An 18,925-nucleotide genomic window follows, 5' to 3' on the forward strand; every position below is an offset into this window, starting at 1 on the left:
AATGGAATATTCGTACTTATCTTGAACTTGGAACTTGGAAACTCCGCCGGTTGGACGCTGGTACTTTAAAAACTCTTCTCCTGGTTTATCCGGCTCGAAGGACCATGAAATGGAGTGGGGCGGGTCTTCCAAACTTCGGGCTGCTGTTCGTAGGTCAGAAAATACACGGCCGCAATGGGTGTTTTTACGTTATAAAAATTCACGGTTTATTTCCGAAATAACTTCACTGGTCGGCTCTGTTATACTTGAAAATTAGAACTAACTTAAAACTACAGAGTGGAAGCTCCAAGAGCCGCTTGGAGAGCGGAGTGGAGACACTTAACAGTGCGAGAGAGCGAGATGCGAGCGATCTGGAAGAACTGCTGTCTCGACTGTCAAGGCTCCAGGGGCGCTTGAAGGGAAAATTGGCCGGGACTGGGGGCGCCGCTTTGGCGCGAGCATAGGGTATTGTGACGAACTTTTTTTATTCAAGAATTTTAATTGTTATCGTTGAATACACCAGTTTACCAAAAAAAAATTGATAAGAGATACCCTGAATTAAACCTTTGTTTTCCGGTAAGGTACGTCTTCCTGATTAAGAAAATGGCACTTAAAAATTTTTTTATGGATAAAATTTTTTTTAAAGTGAAAAAACCTTTTTGACATTTTTTTAATTTTTAACTTGAGTTGTGGTTAACCGATTTCAACTATAAATTACTCATTTTACAGGTAATAGAATGCTTTCCAACTTTCTTATACACTGCATTGAGTTCCATTCATTAGTTTAGCAGCTACACTTCGTCAAAGTTGTAAAAGTGAGAAAAAATGCAAAAATGCTGGCATAAATGGTATCGTTATGGTATGGTTATGGTATCGGTACATGGTTATATACTACTTGGAGATGAGAAAGTTAAGTGTAAAGAATAGTGGTGTTGGATCAGTAGCCTTATTTTGTAATTATTAAAAATAGGAAAACATGAATTTAAAAATGAAAAGAATTATCTGAATTGTAAACAAAACATAATGTTAATATTCGCATTCACATACGAGCTTTGTTTGGGTTTGCACTCAAGCTCACCACATAGCTGAGTCGCTTACTCTTATACTGATAAGCTTGTAACTTCGGAACTCTTGTAATTGTTCGCACTGCTCGTGGGAGTCAGTCGTTCGTTATCGCTTGAAACCGCTGGCTGCGCCAGCGCAATAAATGGATTAAAATTGGACTGCTGCTCTGTTTTTCGTTCGAGTGGAAAATCCCCAGCTAGGTTGCTTAACGTAGTCGCATTTGTAACATATTCTTTTCCGTGAAAAATCTCACGGATTTTCATGGCGCCCGAGCAGGGACTACGGCTATAGCATTTTCGTGGAAATTCGCGTCGGAAAATTGATCAGATAAAGTGCATTTTCGTCGTTTCGGCACGTATTCAATTTTTCCGTTTGCGAACATAACCTAGCTGGCGGGATTCGCCGCAGCAGTTGGAGTCGACTCATCGAGGAAAGTTTTGGCAATCATGCCAAGTAATAAGGTATTAAGTGCCAACAATTAAATTATCCAGCAATCCACACTTTGGGTGAGTATTTTGCAAAAAACGTTGCCCACTCCAGCAACTGTTTTAAATTTTTGGCACTCTGTAAATTGGAAAACCAATTAAAAAGCAACACATCTAAACTAAATAAATAAAAGTGAACTGCCTTTGACAAAAATATTGCGTGTGAAAAATGTTTGTGAAATTCTGGAAAATTTGGTATGCTGCATAGGCCATGGAACATTTTTTTGCAGTGCAAAAAGTACAGCTATAACTGAAGCGGCTATGTGCAGCGATATTGTCGATTCCCTTTTGTGCAGTACAGTACCCAGTTGCAGAGCAGTTATTTTTGAGCAATACATACTGTTGCAGTGCCTCTCAAACAGTACATAACATTTTGTAGGCACCGGCGAAAAGGGCAGTGAACTTTAGCGCTTCGTACATACATATACACCCCTACATATGTATGTAATTGTGCATCGCAATATAAACTTGGTTACATTGGAAATTTTCGGTCTAATTTTTGGAAATGATTGACTTCGGAGCTGTGTGTTGGCATCGTTAACCCATATACGATCCACATACAGACCTTTGGCCGCATAACTTAAAACATTTTGTGCACTTTTGCGGTGTTTCGTGGGCACCTTTAACCCGTATGGGAACCATATAAATAATTTGGACAGTGTATTTGTCAAATTAATAGAACGTTTTGTGCATTTTGGCGGTGTTGTGTGGGCATCTTTAACCCGTATGGGATCCACAAAAAATAATTGACACATTTATTTGTCGAATAAAATTCAATTATTATTACGTTTTGGCGCTGCGTGTTGAATTTATTAACCCTTTATATAACCCAAATAAAGTATTTTCGGCTTCTTTTAATATTTGGGTAACCGTTTAAAATTCATTACATCGGCATCAACATTACGAAAGAGATTAATTTAACCCTTGCATCAGACATTCATATTTGTATTGAGTTGAAATAAATTCGAATAATTGTCAAAATGAGTGATAAAGAGGAGGAAGTTGTTGCAAAGGAAGTTAATTCCAAAGCAACCAAAAAAATGCTGTCGACAATGCAAAAACACGAAAGGGTTATGAGTGACATTAGGCGAATGAAAACGGCTTTCGAGGAAAAAACTATTTCTTTCGAAAAATTTCAAATTGAATACCGAATGCAGCTGCTTGAAACTTATTGCAAAAAATTGATGGATATCCAGGCAGAAATCGATGTTCTTTACCCAAGTAATGATTTAAGAGCGTCGGTTGAGGATATGTGTATTATTACAAAGGCTTTATATCGGTCCGCAATAAAAGAGAACGATTCACAGAAACTTAGTCAAGGGGATAGCAGTGTTCATCGTCATTTGTCCCAGTTACCTAAAATGAGCCTTCCCAAGTTTAGTGGAAAGCATGCTGAGTTTAAAAACTTTATAAGTCTGTTTGAGAGTTTGGTCCATAATGATTCATCTTTTACAAACGTTGAAAAATTCAACCATTTGCGTTCGTGTCTCACTGATGATGCGTTGGGAACTGTGAAGGCGTTTCAAATTTCGGACAGTAATTACGAAAAGGCGTTAGACAGTTTGAAAAATGTTTATGACAATAAATGTTTGATATTTTTCGATACAATTTCGCAACTATTTGACATTCCCCATGTAGTAAAACCCTCAGCTTCGGGCTTGAGGTCTCTTATCGATGAGATGTCGGCTCTTTATGCATCATTGCAGTCATTGGGCAGTGAAAAGGAGATTAATAATGCAATATTTATTCATATAGCAATGTCCAAGGTAGATAATGCAACAAAATCTCGTTTTGAAGAACACCTCGATTATAATAACTTACCGACATGGTCCGATTGTGCGATTCAGTTAAATCGGCGATATCAGTATCTAGCTGCTGAGGAATCAACCAAAAGTAAGGGAAAGCCTACCCAAGGTTCTAATAAAGGGTATTCAAAGTCGTCTTTTTCATGCACAAAAACAGATCGCAGGACTGAGTCAAAATGTCGATATTGCTCAGCGACGAATCATACTTTGGGCAAGTGTCAAGCTTTCAGTGCCCTTCCAGTGACTCAGCGTTTCGATTTTGCCAAACACAATCGTTTGTGCATCAATTGTCTAAATGAAGGACACTCAGTAAAGAAATGTAAAGCTGCAAAATGTGGAGTTTGCTCCAAACCCCATCATACTCTTCTTCACAGATACGGGTTAGAACACCATCCAGCTAGTTCGGCGTCAACGCCTCAAGTGGCATCACGGACAACGTCAGTAGCTTCAGACCATCCTAATCAAGCGTATTCAAGTCATGTTGCTAGTAGTGATCACGTTATTCTTGCTACTGCAGTAGTAAAGGTACGGGATAGATTCGGACAGTTCCAATTAGCACGAGCTTTGTTAGATTCTGGTTCGCAAATAAACTTCATGGCCGAGGATTTAGCACAGCGTTTACGGTTAAGGAGAGAAGATTCGTGCTTAAATATTACCACGGTGGGGAAGAATGATTCGGTAGTACGACACAAAGTCCACACGTCTATTCATTCTCGCGTTAACTCTCACACTTTTGATACCGATTTCTGGGTGATAAGATCAATTTCTACATATCAACCCGACCATGAAGTCAACTTTGCGCAATGGAGTATTCCAGCAAGCATTAAGCTGGCAGACCCTAGATTCTACAAGCAAAAGTGGACTTACTAATTGGAGCAGAATCCTTTTTCGAACTATTGAGTGTAGGCCAAATAAAGCTAGGTTCCCAACATCCGTTAATTCAGAAGACTTTATTGGGATGGATTGTTTCGGGTAAATGTATTCAGCATGCATCGAATAGAGCTCAGGTGTGTAGCGTCACGGTCAAAGAAAATATTGGTTCTCTCGACTCTCTGGTGGAGCGATTTTGGGACTTAGAACAAGTCGCTGAGAGATCGAAGGCTGCCTATACAGCTGAACAATTTGCGTGCGAGCAAAACTTCAATCAAACCGTACGCAGGCTATCGTCAGGTCGTTTTGAAGTGAAACTGCCATTTAAAACAGATCCAAGCGTTCTTGGCTTATCCATCGCAACGGCAAAGCGCAGATTTTTTGCGTTGGAGCGCAAACTGGCAAATAATGCCGAGTTACATGACATGTATCAAGACTTCATGAAAGAGTACCTTGCTCTTGGACATATGTCATTACTACCAACCCCTCCTCCAGGACACCACTACTATATACCGCATCAATGTGTCCTGAGACCTGAAAGTAGCTCCACAAAGTTGCGAGTTGTATTCGACGCATCGAGTAAGACGTCAACCTCGGTCTCACTAAATGAGACTTTAATGGTGGGTGCAACTATTCAGAGGGAGCTTTACTCTATTCTAGCAAGATTTCGATTGAACAAGTATGCCTTAACGGCTGATATCTCAAAGATGTATAGGCAAGTTAACGTTGCCGCAGAAAATCGGGACTTTCAACTTATCTTGTGGAGGGAGAAATCGACACAAGCTCTCCAAACCTATCGTCTCAACACTGTTACGTATGGGACAGCCTCAGCTCCGTTTTTGGCCATCCGTTGTCTCTTTGAGCTATCAAAGATTTATGCTGAATCACATCCTATTGCTTCAGAGGTGATATCAAGCGACTTCTATGTTGACGATATGCTCACAGGAGCCAGCAGTTTAGAAGAGTTGGAAACCATTCGTAGAGAAGTAACTGAGGTCTTAAAATTTGGAGGCTTTGATCTGGCCAAATGGGCCACAAATCATCCTAGTCTGCTGGATAATAGAGGGTCAGACAAGTCTCTTAAAGTTGACCCTTCCGCTTCCATTAAAACACTTGGTATGAGATGGAATCCTCAGAATGACGTTTTTCATTGTAGCTTGGAGGGTTCGTTTGATTCGATGCCAGCAACAAAACGCAACATTTTATCCGTCATAGCTCGGTTGTTTGATCCCTTGGGTCTATTGTGTCCGTTGATAACTAGAGCAAAGATCTTGCTTCAGGAACTGTGGCGACAAAAATTGGATTGGGACGAGTCAGTTCCCATGAGTTTGCATACCAGCTGGAATAGGTTCAAGCAGAATTTACTAGAACTAGACAAGATCTCCATACCTCGATATATCTGTCTGTCTGCTTATGAAACTGTCCAGATCCACGGCTTTGCAGATGCGTCGAGTGAGGCCTACGGCTGTTGCATATATATCCGTACCATGGTTGGGACAACTGGTCTATCGAGACTGCTAACCGCCAAGTCTCGAGTGTCTCCCCTTAAAACAAAGTCAATTCCAAGGCTCGAGTTGTGTGCAGCGCATCTTCTCGCTAAGCTATGGGCTCAAGTAGCTCCCTTGCTTAACAACTTTAACTTGGAAAGCATAAATTTCTGGTCGGACTCTCAAGTCACATTATATTGGTTGAAAAGGGATCCATCCACATTAGCAACGTTTGTTGCAAACAGAGTATCTGAGATCCAAGAGCTTTCAGAAAATGTAGTCTGGCGTCATGTGCCTACTGAAGAGAATCCGGCTGATTTGGTGTCACGTGGAACAGATATAGATGGTTTGAAGTGTACTCTGTGGGAAAACGGACCAGAATTCTTGCTCAGAAGTCAAGACGAGTGGCCTCGTCTTCATCAGATTGAAGTTTCACCTGATTTACAGCTGTCCGAGAACAAGAAAAGCGTGGCAGTGTGTTCCGTAACAAAAAGCCAACCTAACGTGATTACTGATCTTATTGGAAGATGCTCGTCGTACAATAAACTACTTCGGATTATGGCATACGTAAATCGGTTCATTCAAGGGAAAAAGCGGCGTCGAGACGTAAATATTTCGGCACAAGAACTAAAAATATCGTTCGTTAGGCTGGTCCAAGTACTTCAGAACCTTGAGTTTGGTTCAGAACATATTAAGTTAGAGAAATCAGAATGTTTGGCCCCACATCTTCAACGTCTAAATCCCTTCATACACACAATGAAGCTTGATGGTATGACCTTTCGATTAATTCGTGTTGGAGGCAGGTTGGGTAATGCGCCTATTCGTTATGATGCTAAATTTCCATTATTGCTGTCTCAAAAGTCACAATTTGTTACCCTCTTTCTTCGCAATTTGCATCAGACTCATTATCATGCAGGTGCCAAAGTGATGGTATCACTCTTGAGGCAGCAGATTTGGCTTATCAACGCACGAGAGGCGTGTACGAGGATTGTCCGTAGCTGCGTCCACTGTTTCCGTTATAAGCCCAAGCTACTTGGTCAGATAATGGGCAATTTGCCCGCCGATCGGGTTAGGAAAGCTCGACCCTTTTTGATTTGTGGGGTAGACTTCTGCGGTCCATTCTATGTCTCGTTGAAGCTCCGTGGGAAACCCCCCATAAAGACTTATGTGGCTGTCTTCGTTTGTTTTTCGTCAAAGGCTGTTCATCTTGAGCTCGTTGTTGATTTATCTACTGACAGCTTCTTATCTGTGTTCAAAAGGTTCGTCGGACGGAGAGGTCTTCCGGAGAAGGTATACAGCGACAACGCCACCAACTTCGTGGGAGCGAGCAAGGTTCTCGAAGAGCTGCACGTAGCGTTTCACCGGAACAAGGATCAACTGACGGCGTACGCGGCTCAGAGGGGCGTCGAGTGGTCGTTTATCCCACCGAGGTCACCACACTTCGGCGGGCTATGGGAGGCAGCCGTCAAGGCAGCCAAGCATCGCTTGCTGCGAGGGGTCGGCAACGCCAAGCTCACAGCAGACGAGTTGAGCACCCACCTAGTGGAGGTAGAAGCGCTGCTCAATTCTCGTCCGATTGCGTCGCCTGGCAACGACCCCAACGATGGAGAAGCTCTCACACCAGGACATTTGCTCATCGGTCAGCCTCTTCTTACGCTTCCGCCAGAATCCGAAACAAACGAAATCTGCAGCAAGGCAAGCTTCGGATATTTGAAGCGGTGGCGAATGCTGTCTGCGCTCAAGCAGCAGTTTTGGCAAAGCTGGTCCAAGGATTACCTGGCCAGCCTGCAGCAGCGCAACAAATGGAGCATCGAGGGCCCCGATCTAAAGATTGGGTGCCTTGTTCTCGTCCACGAGGACAATCTGCCGCCGCAACGGTGGCTTACAGGGCGCGTGGTGGCAACATTATTCGGCGAGGACGGCAGAGTGCGTGTCGCCGAAATTCAGACGTCTGGAGGCGTCATCAAGCGCGCAATCCACAAACTGGCGTTGCTGCCAATAAGCAGCACAAACGAGGAAGTTAAAGCGCCAGAGGCCTTTAACGGGGTCGGAATGTTGGATCAGTAGCCTTATTTTGTAATTATTAAAAATAGGAAAACATGAATTTAAAAATGAAAAGAATTATCTGAATTGTAAACAAAACATAATGTTAATATTCGCATTCACATACGAGCTTTGTTTGGGTTTGCACTCAAGCTCACCACATAGCTGAGTCGCTTACTCTTATACTGATAAGCTTGTAACTTCGGAACTCTTGTAATTGTTCGCACTGCTCGTGGGAGTCAGTCGTTCGTTATCGCTTGAAACCGCTGGCTGCGCCAGCGCAATAAATGGATTAAAATTGGACTGCTGCTCTGTTTTTCGTTCGAGTGGAAAATCCCCAGCTAGGTTGCTTAACGTAGTCGCATTTGTAACATATTCTTTTCCGTGAAAAATCTCACGGATTTTCAAGTGGAATGGGTTGTATTCTGGAGTAGGTCAGTATGTTTTGACTATGGGAGTGGTTAGCGTAGTTGGGTCGGCTGACACTGCAGAATGCGCTGACCGCTTGGCGGGTCACATAGAATGTGCCGATCAGCACTTATTATCTGCCGTGGGTGCAACTGGACGCCTGGTACTGTTACCAAACTGTAGTACTGCTTGATTTGTTGGTTGTTGGTCATGTTGAGCAACATTGAGACCAAACAGAAAAGTTTTACTGATCCATAAGGATCAGAGAGAGGAGACCTACATGCTGCGACGTTTTTTCATAGAAAAAAGCCGAGGCCTTGTTAAAACAAATTCGATATTTTAAAAACTAAACATGGCTCCACCTTTTTGACAAAAACCAATAAGAACTAACATATATAATGTTAAAAAACAAAACAAAATTTTTTTTTGTGGGGAACCAGGTAAAAAAATTTTTAAAATCTTAATTTAATTTTATTTTTTAAGAAATTTAAAATACATTTTTTTTAAATTTATTTTTTAAAGAAGAGGTTTTAGAGGAAATAATGCAAAAGACACGAAGTCAATCGGATTGCTACAACAGAAAATTCAGATTTTCAATAAGAGGGTACTTTTTCAAGGAAAACGTTTTTTGGCAAACCAAAAAAATTCAAAAAAAAAAATTTTTTTTTTTTCGGCTAAATCCTGATACACGTGTTTACTAATTTTCCGAATAGTACGTAAAAAAGTTTCAGGAAAATCAAAAATGTGAAAATTAATTTTCGGTTTGTAAAAGAACCGCCCATATGTATATATGTAGGGGAGTGTAGGGTAATTTGACGAGTAGGGTAATGTGACGAACTCGTCGAATCTCACATATGACGTCACGTTAAAAAATCCAAATAAATGTAGTCGTCTCCTCTCATCGTGTCGACATTGTATTTACAGTAATATTATTAATAAGTCCTGTAACTTGTTCGTGAAGTAATTTTTGCTAAAAATGTGGTGCGCAAACTAGCAAACCTATTAAATTTACTTGTGGTTCAGCAGTTCCAGAGCAAAGATGAGTGGAAAATAAAATCAGGCAAATATACATGAGATCTTTATCAACAGTTTTTGGTACCTCGCGTTTTTTTCTTTTACGCCGTTTGAGAGTGACACCGTTTTTGCTCCAAGTCTACCTTGTAGGGTATCGTGACGAACTTTTTGTAGGGTATTGTGACGAACTTTTTTTATTCAAGAATTTTAATTGTTATCGTTGAATACACCAGTTTACCAAAAAAAAATTGATGAGAGATACCCTGAATGAAACCTTTGTTTTCCGGTAAGGTAGTCTTCCTGATTATGAAAATTGCACTTAAAATTTTTTTTATGGATAAAATTTTTTTTAAAGTGAAAAAACCTTTTTGACATTTTTTTAATTTTTAACTTGAGTTGTGGTTAACCGATTTCAACTATAAATTACTCATTTTACAGGTAATAGAATGCTTTCCAACTTTCTTATACACTGCATTGAGTTCCATTCATTAGTTTAGCAGCTACACTTCGTCAAAGTTGTAAAAGTGAGAAAAAATGCAAAAATGCTGGCATAAATGGTATCGTTATGGTATCGTTATGGTATGGTTATGGTATCGGGACTAAAACATGAACCATTCCCACAGTTTTCTACCAAACATGTTGAAATGTTTATTTTAAGCTTTACCCGCAACGATTATGCGATCGGATCCGTTCTTGGTTTAAAGTGTGGAGCTATGCCATACAATCAGAAAGGCATTTTTTTTTGTTTTTTTGGACCCATGGTTGATTTTATATGATTTTTTTTGTAAGATTGCGGGGGTTGTTTTTGTTTTTTGTATGCTTGCTCACGAACGAATTTCGAACACCGCTCTCACAAAAACAACGTGACCAGAAGCAGACCGAGAGAGCAGAGAGAGAGTCATTAGAAGCAAAAGAGAGGCGGCAAATGTTCTTTTTTTCTGGTTTGGAAACACTTGATCAAAATTTTACTATTTGGACACCAGAACGAATAATTTAATAGATGCAATTCTTAGTCATAATGTGAAGCTAACCCGAAAAATGCATAAGGAGTTTTTGTTTTTATTTTTAACAATTTTTGATTGGTTTTCACATTTGAATGTAAGAAACGCAATTACACACAGACACATCGACAAATTGGCATGTACATAAGTATGTGATGATTAAATTAGGATAAAACACCTAATGGATGCAATTCTAAATCAAAATGTGTATGTATTCCGTAAAATATTCAGGGCTCTACTCTAAAACTGTAAAGAAATTAGAAAAACTATTGAGATATGCGTATACACACATTCATACGAACATATCGGCACTTCCACCAATAGGTCCACCAAGCAAAAAACCTTGAAACTTAAATAAAACAGATTTCCACATGATTTAGTTTCCCCGATATTAGTTTCTAAATAGTTTGATCTTGAGCTTAACTAAAAATTTGGAGTATAGTTTGATTATATTTATGACAAACGCCACCAATATACACAAAAATCAGTTTTAGGCTATTTTTCTGTTATTTTTTGGACCTGTCTTCAGTTGTTAATTTATCCATTAGGAATGCTAATATGTGACATTTTTTTGTACTGAATGCTTCATTTATATGTTAAACTATTAAGTTAAAAGCAAAACATCCGGCAATCGAGGTATAGAGGTAAAGAAATCCACTTTACAAAACAGTCGGAAAAAAAATGTCCCGAGCGAATGTGTTTGAAACTGCATACCTAAAATACGGCAAACTATTTTTGAGTAAAAACAAAACCATTTCATAGCGACATGTTTGGACAACATTCTAAAAAAAATCGCATTCAAATATTTCATCAGAATTCGCTAAATTCTGTTGTTGAATGAACTTCCCCGAAATCCACTTCTATTTTTGTCGACGATAACGATATCTTAAAAACTAAAAATGGTACTAAATCAAGATTTTTACACAAAATAAAGCTTGGGAAGAGTGAAAAGAAAAGCACATTATTAAAATTAAAATCCATTTTTTTCCAATTTTTTTTCAACTTTAAAGGTGTGCAAACGTCCCGAGCGACAATATGGAAGTGCCCATATGTACTTTAAAAACATAAAATGAAATATATGCGTGCACAAATAACATTCCAATTTAAGAAAAGGTCGTATTCGCACAACGTTCATAATCTGGAAATAGTACCAGCTAAAACGTACCTACAAAACTTTTTAAAAAAATTGGTTTTAAATTGTGTTAAAGGCGAGGGTAGGTAATTAAGTGTCATTTTTAATATATTCTTTTTTAAGGTTTTTGGGCTTTAGATATGTTTGAAAAAACGGTAAAAAAAATAGTACGAGTTTTTCTCTGCGTTCGCAAAGCTAACAAAAATGATATATTTAGGGTACCAGAACGGTGGAGTTACGGTGGGAATAAGGTGAGGTTAGTGCGGGGTTAAGTTGCGATCAAGGAGGTATTAGATAGATAAGGGTAAAAGTAATGCAAAGAAGGTTTAAAGGTGATGTAAAGGTGAAGGTAAGAAAGGTAAGGTTGGTTTGGGTCAAGGTGACAAACAAGTTTAAATAAGAAAAAGTGAAGTTAAAGTTAGGATGTATAGTAAGGAAACATTTTTTTCAGGTGAGACTAAAGTTAGGTTAGCTAAGAAGAGGAAAAACTGGTGTTGGGGTGGGTTAAGACGAGGAAATAGTGAAAACAGCATTGGGGTGCTAAAAAAGTATGCAAAGGGTGAGAATAAAATACGTGGGGTTAAGGTGAGGTAATATTAGGTAATATAAGGTATGTTATGGCTAGAAGGATATGGATAGAATGTTAGTGCGCTTTAGGTGGGTTTACTGTTTAGCTAAGGTTAGGCGGGATTTTACTCGGATATTAATTTGAATTTGGAAATATGAAATAATCAGCAATAAATTCTTTGCTTATAGTAGCGGACAACGTCGCTTCGGGTATTGCTAGTTATATATAAAAAAATGTATTGTTTTGTTTGTAAAAAGGATGGTTTACGCCAAACGCTGTGGGATTTGGCTACGTTGAAATTTCGAATTAAAATTTTTCAGAAATATGCTCTGTAAATGTAAGTAACGTTCTGCTTTTACACTTTTAAAAAATATTGCTTTTTGGGAAAGTTACATTAAAGAACAAATCGTTCGTCACATTACCCTACAAGTTACACAGAAGAAGTTACACAGATGCATTAGTATCAGGAGTCCAACAAATAGAAGATCTGAGTGGGTCTACACTGCTAGTCAAACTGCTCAACTTAATCGTAGATGCCTCCAGGCCCATGCAGCAGTCACTAAACTTTAGCAGAAAGCAACCGTGGTTCGACGTACAATGGGAAAGGGAAACACTCTTTTGATTGCCTTAAACAGCTACGGCGAAACGAAATAATGGGCACCATCTACAAAACGGCAGTAACAAATTACAAACATCTATGCAAAGACAAAGAAAAACAGTTTGTTCGGTCATGCCGCAGCCTAATTAAATCCTAAAATTCAAAGTCTTAAGGTAAACTAATTTCTCGATGTTTGTTTTTGCCTTTTCCATTTGCCCTGTGTTGGCAACTCTGTCATTTGCTGTAATTGCTACTCCTTTTTGAACTTCATTTGTCGTCATTCTACGGCAAGCATCTAGTTTTTAGTTCGATTTTGTACTCGCTCGCTGAAGGCACGTTCGCTGATCGCCTGCCTATTTTCTTTCGCTTGTTAAAGGCACAGACAAATCGGTCTTCCTGCCCAACCAAATCAATATAAACAAAACCCTTGAAATTAAGGCCTTGTTGCCATAGAATAAACTTAGTGCATAATTAAATGAAAATTTGTGCGGTTTCTATTTTATTTCGGCAAAGGTTTTAGAGTTAGTGAAAAAGCTCACTGACCCAACATTTTGGTGACCCCGACGTGATAAACATTAACATACAAATAATTTAATTATTTTGTTTCGTTCGCATTTACATAACTTGCAAAGTTCCATGTACATAAGCGCAAGCGGTAACTGATAAGCTCCGCTAGAAACTCACTTCGCACCCGCGCCCGCGCGCCGCAAAGAACATATCGGTTTCCTCTTTGTGCCTTCGTTCCCGCTTTGAACGTTTTACAGCGGCGGCCAAACGTTTTGTTCGCGAGTACGTTGCACCCTTCCACCGCTATTTTGCCGCTTATATGCAAATAGGCGCATATACATTCCGTTAGTTTCGGTGGTCAAGAAGTACAGTACCGCACACTGCACAGTGGAAATTAGTTATTTGCAAGTGATAAAAGCTAAAAATAATAAAAATAAATTTATCAAAATGCCAAATGACACAACTTTTGCTGCTCCAGAGCAGGGAGTGAAGCATCTTAAATTGAAGGCGGAGTCAATGCTTGCTAAGGTTATAGCCTCTGAGCAGGCCCGGACTGTTGAGAAGCTCCAGGCGATGAGTGAGGAAGAGTTAGAGCTTTGTGTTAAGTTCTTCGAGGAGAACAAAACTACATTTACCCAGGCCCATGACAGTCTTGAAAGGCTGGATTTTAATGAAATCGGCAGTCAGGTTTTGCGATGATTTCGAAGAGCTCATCATATCAATTCAAATCAAGCTAAGTCGTGAATTGGGTAGGCGTCAACGTTCAGAAATTCGAAATTCCACGCTCAGACCAGGTCCATCTCTGGATTTCCAATCTATGTCGGTTAAAAGATCGAATTTGCCTGAATTGAGGTTGCCTGAATTCTCTGGTGGCTATACCGAATTTGCTGATTTTCAATCCATGTTCAAGGCTATTATCGACAATGACGTTGAGCTCACTAACATTGAGAAGCTGCAGCATTTAAAGTCTTGCTTGAAGGGTTCCGCCTTGGACACAGTGCGCTCATTAGAAATTTGTGATAGAAACTATACAGTAGCCTTGGACTTGTTGAACAACCGTTTCAATAATAAGCGTCTAATTTTCCAATCCCATATAATGGCAATTTTGGGTCTCCCTAAAGTGGACATGCCGTCCGCAACGAAGCTGAGAGATATGTCTGATAAAATAAATGCTAATCTCCGTGCTCTTCAGTCAATGGGTTCCCTTGAGCAAATTTCAAACTGCATTCTGGTTCACGTTTTACTCCAAAAATTAGATAGCAAAACTCAGGCCAATTGGGAGGAGTCTGCGGCTATTGATGAAATTCCTTCGGTTGATCAATTTACAATATTATTGTCCAAGCGTTGTCAAAAATTGGAAAATGTAGAGCACACTACAGCCTTGTACTCAAATAATACACAATCAGGAAGAAGCCGCAACAGAAGCATCTTAATTGCCACAAACACTTTGGGAACTGGATGTGTTGTGTGTGACAACAGTGGCCATTCAATTTACAGCTGTGTTCAATTCGCCAATCTGTCAGTACAAGAGCGGATTCGAAAGGTAAAGGAATTAGCGCTCTGTCTTAATTGCTTAAAAAAGGGACATCAAATACGCAATTGTAAGTCAAGCTGCTGTCGAACTTGCAGGTCCAAGCATCACACCCTTTTGCATCTTGGCACTCAGTCCTCGACCCAGGTTTTGCGAGCTCCCGTTGCAGAACAAACTACGCCAATTGCAACTACGTCAAGCCCTTCTACCTCTTTGCTGGCTCAGAATTTGGATTCTGACATTGTGTTTCTTGCAACTGCAGTCATAAGCGTTCAAAGTCGATCAGGCGCTTGGATCCCATGCCGTGCGCTGCTAGACTCGGGATCTCAAGTCCACATTGTGACTTCCCAGCTCGCTCACCAGTTGCAATTGCATAAAACTAAGTCTACCGTATCAGTTGCTGGTCTTGGAGATTCTCGATTTGACTCTGAAGGAGTTTCCGTTTGCATTAAGCTAAAGTCGCATTCCTCAAATTACTTCGCATGCCTGTCTGCTCTTGTTGCTTCAGCGATTACTGACAATCAACCCAGTTTAACTGTTAAACCCGATGGCTGGAAAATTCCCTCAAATATTCAACTAGCCGATCCTGAATTCTATAAATCTCAGCGAATAGATCTTCTTATTGGTGCAAGCATGTTTTTTGAGCTATTATCAGTAGGGCAGATAAAGTTGGCTGCTGGGTTACCCCTATTGCAGAAAACGAGGCTTGGTTGGATCGTTACAGGAGGTGGATCTTGTCCTCTCAAGACAACTGCATTGCACTGTCAAGCTGTGCAGCGTGAATTGGTTACTGCCGAAGTTCATATGGATGAACTAGTCCGTCGCTTTTGGGAAGTTGAGAGCTGTGGTGAAGGTGTGGTCACAGCCACCAAAGAAGAACTGGAGTGTGAGGCTCATTTCAAGGCCAACTTTCGTCGATTATACTCTGGTGAATATTCCGTACGACTACCTGCAAGGAACACTCTAGTGCTACTGGGTAAATCGTACAATCAAGCTTATCGTCGGTTTCTCAATTTGGAGAACAAGCTAGAGCGCAAGCCACAAGTTAAGGCTCAATATTCGGCATTTATTCGTGAATATTTGAATTTGAATCACATGTCCGTCGTGCCCAGAGACTCCATTAACCTTTGCAAATATTTTCTACCCCATCATTGCGTTTTCAAGGAAGACAGCACCACGACTAAATTGCGAGTCGTTTTTGATGGGTCTGCCAAAACGTCAAGTGGACATTCCCTTAACGAGGTTCTCATGGCAGGGCCTACCATTCAGCAGAAGCTGTTCAACACGCTGCTACAGTTTCGGACTTTCCCCGTTGCATTGACTGGTGACATCTGCAAGATGTATCGATGTGTTCGCGTGGCTGAACCCGATAGCTATCTTCAATGTATTCTTTGGCGTGATTCACCGGACCAGGAGGTGCAGGTATTCAAGCTTGATACCGTAATCTATGGAACTAAGCCTGCAGCTTTTTTCTCCGTTCGAACGATGCATCAATTGGCGAGTGATGAGAAGAGCACATTTCCAATAGGTTCAAAAATCATCTTGCGGGACTTCTACGTGGACGATCTGATCACAGGAGGCCAATCAACACAGGAAGTCCTTGAAATCATGTCTCAAAAAAAGGGCTTGCTTGCAAGAGGGGGCTTTAAGCTCAGAAAATGGTGTTCCAACGAGCGTGGTGTCCTTGAACAAATTCCGGACTCTGAAAGGGAAACATTCCTGAAGTTTGACGATGGCAGCGACTTTACCAAGACTCTGGGTCTTGCCTGGGACCCTGCAGCGGATGTCTTTTGTTTTTCTTTTTCTCCCATGCAGCTCTCTCCAAAGCCATGTAAACGACTGGTGCTTTCCACAATTGCTCGGGTTTACGATCCGCTTGGTCTCATTGGTCCTGTGGTTGCCAAGGCCAAAATCTTCCTGCAACAAGTCTGGAGAGAGAAGTTAGAGTGGGATGAGAGCTTTCCTGAGGCACTCAACACGTCATGGCTGAAACTGTCGTCTGACATGGGTCGTACCCAACAAATGAAGTTTCCTCGACTGGCGGTGCATCTGAATGGCGCCATTGAGGTCCACGGATTCTGTGACGCTAGCATCGACGCATATGGAGGATGCATCTATCTCGTTTCAATAGCAGACGGCAAACGAAAGGTTCATCTGTTTTGCTCAAAATCTCGTGTGGCGCCTTTGAAGACTCTCACGGTTCCCAAACTAGAGCTGTGCGCTGCTGTACTATTGCCTCAACTGATGCGGGACGTACGCAACATGAATCTCTTCGATTGCCCGTTTTATTGCTGGTCGGACTCTGCTGTAGCGTTATCATGGATAAGTGATTAACCTTCACGTTTTCAAGTTTTTATTGCTAATCGAATATCTTTAATTCAAGAGCTATCCAGTGGCATGAATTGGCGCTATGTGGCGACTGACTGCAATCCAGCCGACATTTTGTCAAGAGGTGCTTCCCCGAGCGAGCTAATGGAATCTACCCTTGGTTCAGAGGCCCAGAATTTCTTCTCAAGAATCAGCACGGTTGGCCTGAATCGTGTTTACCTGTGAAGACTCTTCCCGAGCTCAGAAGGCGCATTTTGGTTGGCGTCTCTAGGGAAGGGGATCCATCTTCAAAATGCAAATTTTTGAATTCTTGGCAAAAGATGACCCACACCTTTGGATACGTCTACAAATTTGTTTACCGCATAAGACGTCCTGGTCTCGACGTCGAAGATGTAAAAATGGGCACTCAGATGCTTATCAGAAGTATCCAAATGAGCAACCTGGCTGATGACTACTGGAGGCTGCATTCTAAGCGGCAAATAACATCATCCAGCCCGTTGTCCTCACTTTCCCCATTCATCGATAGCATTGGTGTAATGCGAGTTGGTGGCAGACTACAAAATTCGTCCTTGGATTACAATGCGCAGCATCCTGTTATACTACCACGCAAGCATCCAGTTACACGTGCTATTATACTGGACTTGCATCGGAAAAACTTGCATTCTGGTCCTCGAGCTCTGCTCGCTAGCATGCGTCTTCAATTTTGGCCGATAGGTGGCCGAAAAACAGTATCAGCTGCAACGTCCAAATGCATCATATGCTTCCGAGCTAAACCACAATTAGCTCAGCATTTAATGGCTGACCTACCTAAGGATCGTGTAAATGCAACGTCGACGTTCATGGTTACTGGTTTGGATTTCTGCGGGCCATTTTGCTACAAAACTGGAGTTCGAAGCAAGATGCCTGTCAAAACGTACGTGTGCGTTTTCATCTGTTATGCGACGAAAGCGATCCACCTGGAGCTTGTTCAGGATCTTTCAACGCAAGCATTCTTTGGAGCATTAAAGCGGTTCATTCTCACCAGAGGAAAACCTGCCCGGATATGGTCAGATAATGCTACGAACTTCGTTGGAGCTAAAAACGAGCTGGCTGAGCTGAGGAGTTTATTTCTGTCGGGCCCCCACATTCGAGCTATAGAGGAGTTCTGCCTGGAGGATTCAATTGAGTGGCGTTTTATTCCCCCTCGGTCGCCTCTGGGAGGCTGCAGTCAAAACGGCCAAATTTCATTTCTATCGTGCTGTTGGCCCATCTTTATTATCTTTCGATGAACTGCGTACACTCGTTTGCCACATTGCGGCAATTATCAACTCACGACCTTTACTCCCTCTTTCAGAGAATCCGGCAGATCTTGAGGTGCTAACTCCTGCACACTTTCTTGGCACATTTCCGTTGGTGCTGTACTCTGAGCCTGATGTCACAAATCTGAACTTCAACCGTTTGGACCGCTGGCAGAGAATCGCATACCTTCAACAAATCTTCTGGTCACGGTGGCGTGAAGAATATCTGACTCTGTTGCAGCAGCGGTCAAAGTGGCGCACCTCCAAACCTGCGCTACAAGTAAACGATGTCGTCCTGGTTCAAAACGACAACTTGCCTCCTCTTAAATGGCCATTAGCCAGGGTCATGGAATTGGTGCCTGGATCTGATGGAGTTGCTCGTGTGGCAGTAATACGAACAGCAACTGCCACCACTCGAAGAGCTGTCCGCAAGTTGTACGTGCTGCCGAAGCAGGATCTGGTTGAAAGCCCTGGACTTCCAACGGGGGGAGAATGTTCGGTCATGCCGCAGCCTAATTAAATCATAAAATTCAAAGTCTTAACGTAAACTAATTTCTCGATGTTTGTTTTTCCCTTTTCCATTTGCCCTGTGTTGGCAACTCTGTCATTTGCTGTAATTGCTACTCCTTTTTGAACTTCATTTGTCGTCATTCTACGGCAAGCATCTAGTTTTTAGTTCGATTTTGTACTCGCTCGCTGAAGGCACGTCTGCCTATTTTCTTTCGCTTGTTAAAGGCACAGACAAATCGGTCTGCCTGCCCAACCAAATCAATATAAACAAAACCCTTGAAATTAAGGCCTTGTTGCCATAGAATAAACTTAGTGCA

At 41.3% G+C, this 18,925-nt stretch overlaps 3 protein-coding genes across 3 annotated transcripts; all 3 read left to right on the plus strand.

Moving 5' to 3' along the window:
* The first annotated feature begins 824 nt into the window (after positions 1–824).
* On the plus strand, positions 825–8,111 carry LOC138913709 (uncharacterized). Its single transcript, XM_070217991.1, has 3 exons — positions 825–838; positions 1,378–1,497; positions 6,951–8,111. The coding sequence occupies exons 1-3, from the start codon at positions 825–827 to the stop codon at positions 7,756–7,758; spliced, it is 942 nt and encodes a 313-aa protein (XP_070074092.1). The 3' UTR covers positions 7,759–8,111.
* A 5,298-nt stretch (positions 8,112–13,409) lies between these two features.
* On the plus strand, positions 13,410–17,046 carry LOC138913710 (uncharacterized). Its single transcript, XM_070217992.1, has 3 exons — positions 13,410–13,549; positions 13,602–16,819; positions 16,877–17,046. Exons 1-3 carry the CDS (start codon positions 13,410–13,412, stop codon positions 17,044–17,046), a joined length of 3,528 nt encoding a protein of 1,175 aa, XP_070074093.1.
* A 95-nt stretch (positions 17,047–17,141) lies between these two features.
* On the plus strand, positions 17,142–18,618 carry LOC138913712 (uncharacterized). The gene is made up of 2 exons (XM_070217996.1): positions 17,142–17,991; positions 18,155–18,618. The coding sequence occupies exons 1-2, from the start codon at positions 17,142–17,144 to the stop codon at positions 18,616–18,618; spliced, it is 1,314 nt and encodes a 437-aa protein (XP_070074097.1).
* The last annotated feature ends 307 nt before the right edge of the window (positions 18,619–18,925 follow it).

Source organism: Drosophila takahashii, chromosome 3R, assembly GCF_030179915.1.
Source record: "Drosophila takahashii strain IR98-3 E-12201 chromosome 3R, DtakHiC1v2, whole genome shotgun sequence".
In the NCBI taxonomy this organism is placed as follows: domain Eukaryota; kingdom Metazoa; phylum Arthropoda; class Insecta; order Diptera; family Drosophilidae; genus Drosophila; species Drosophila takahashii.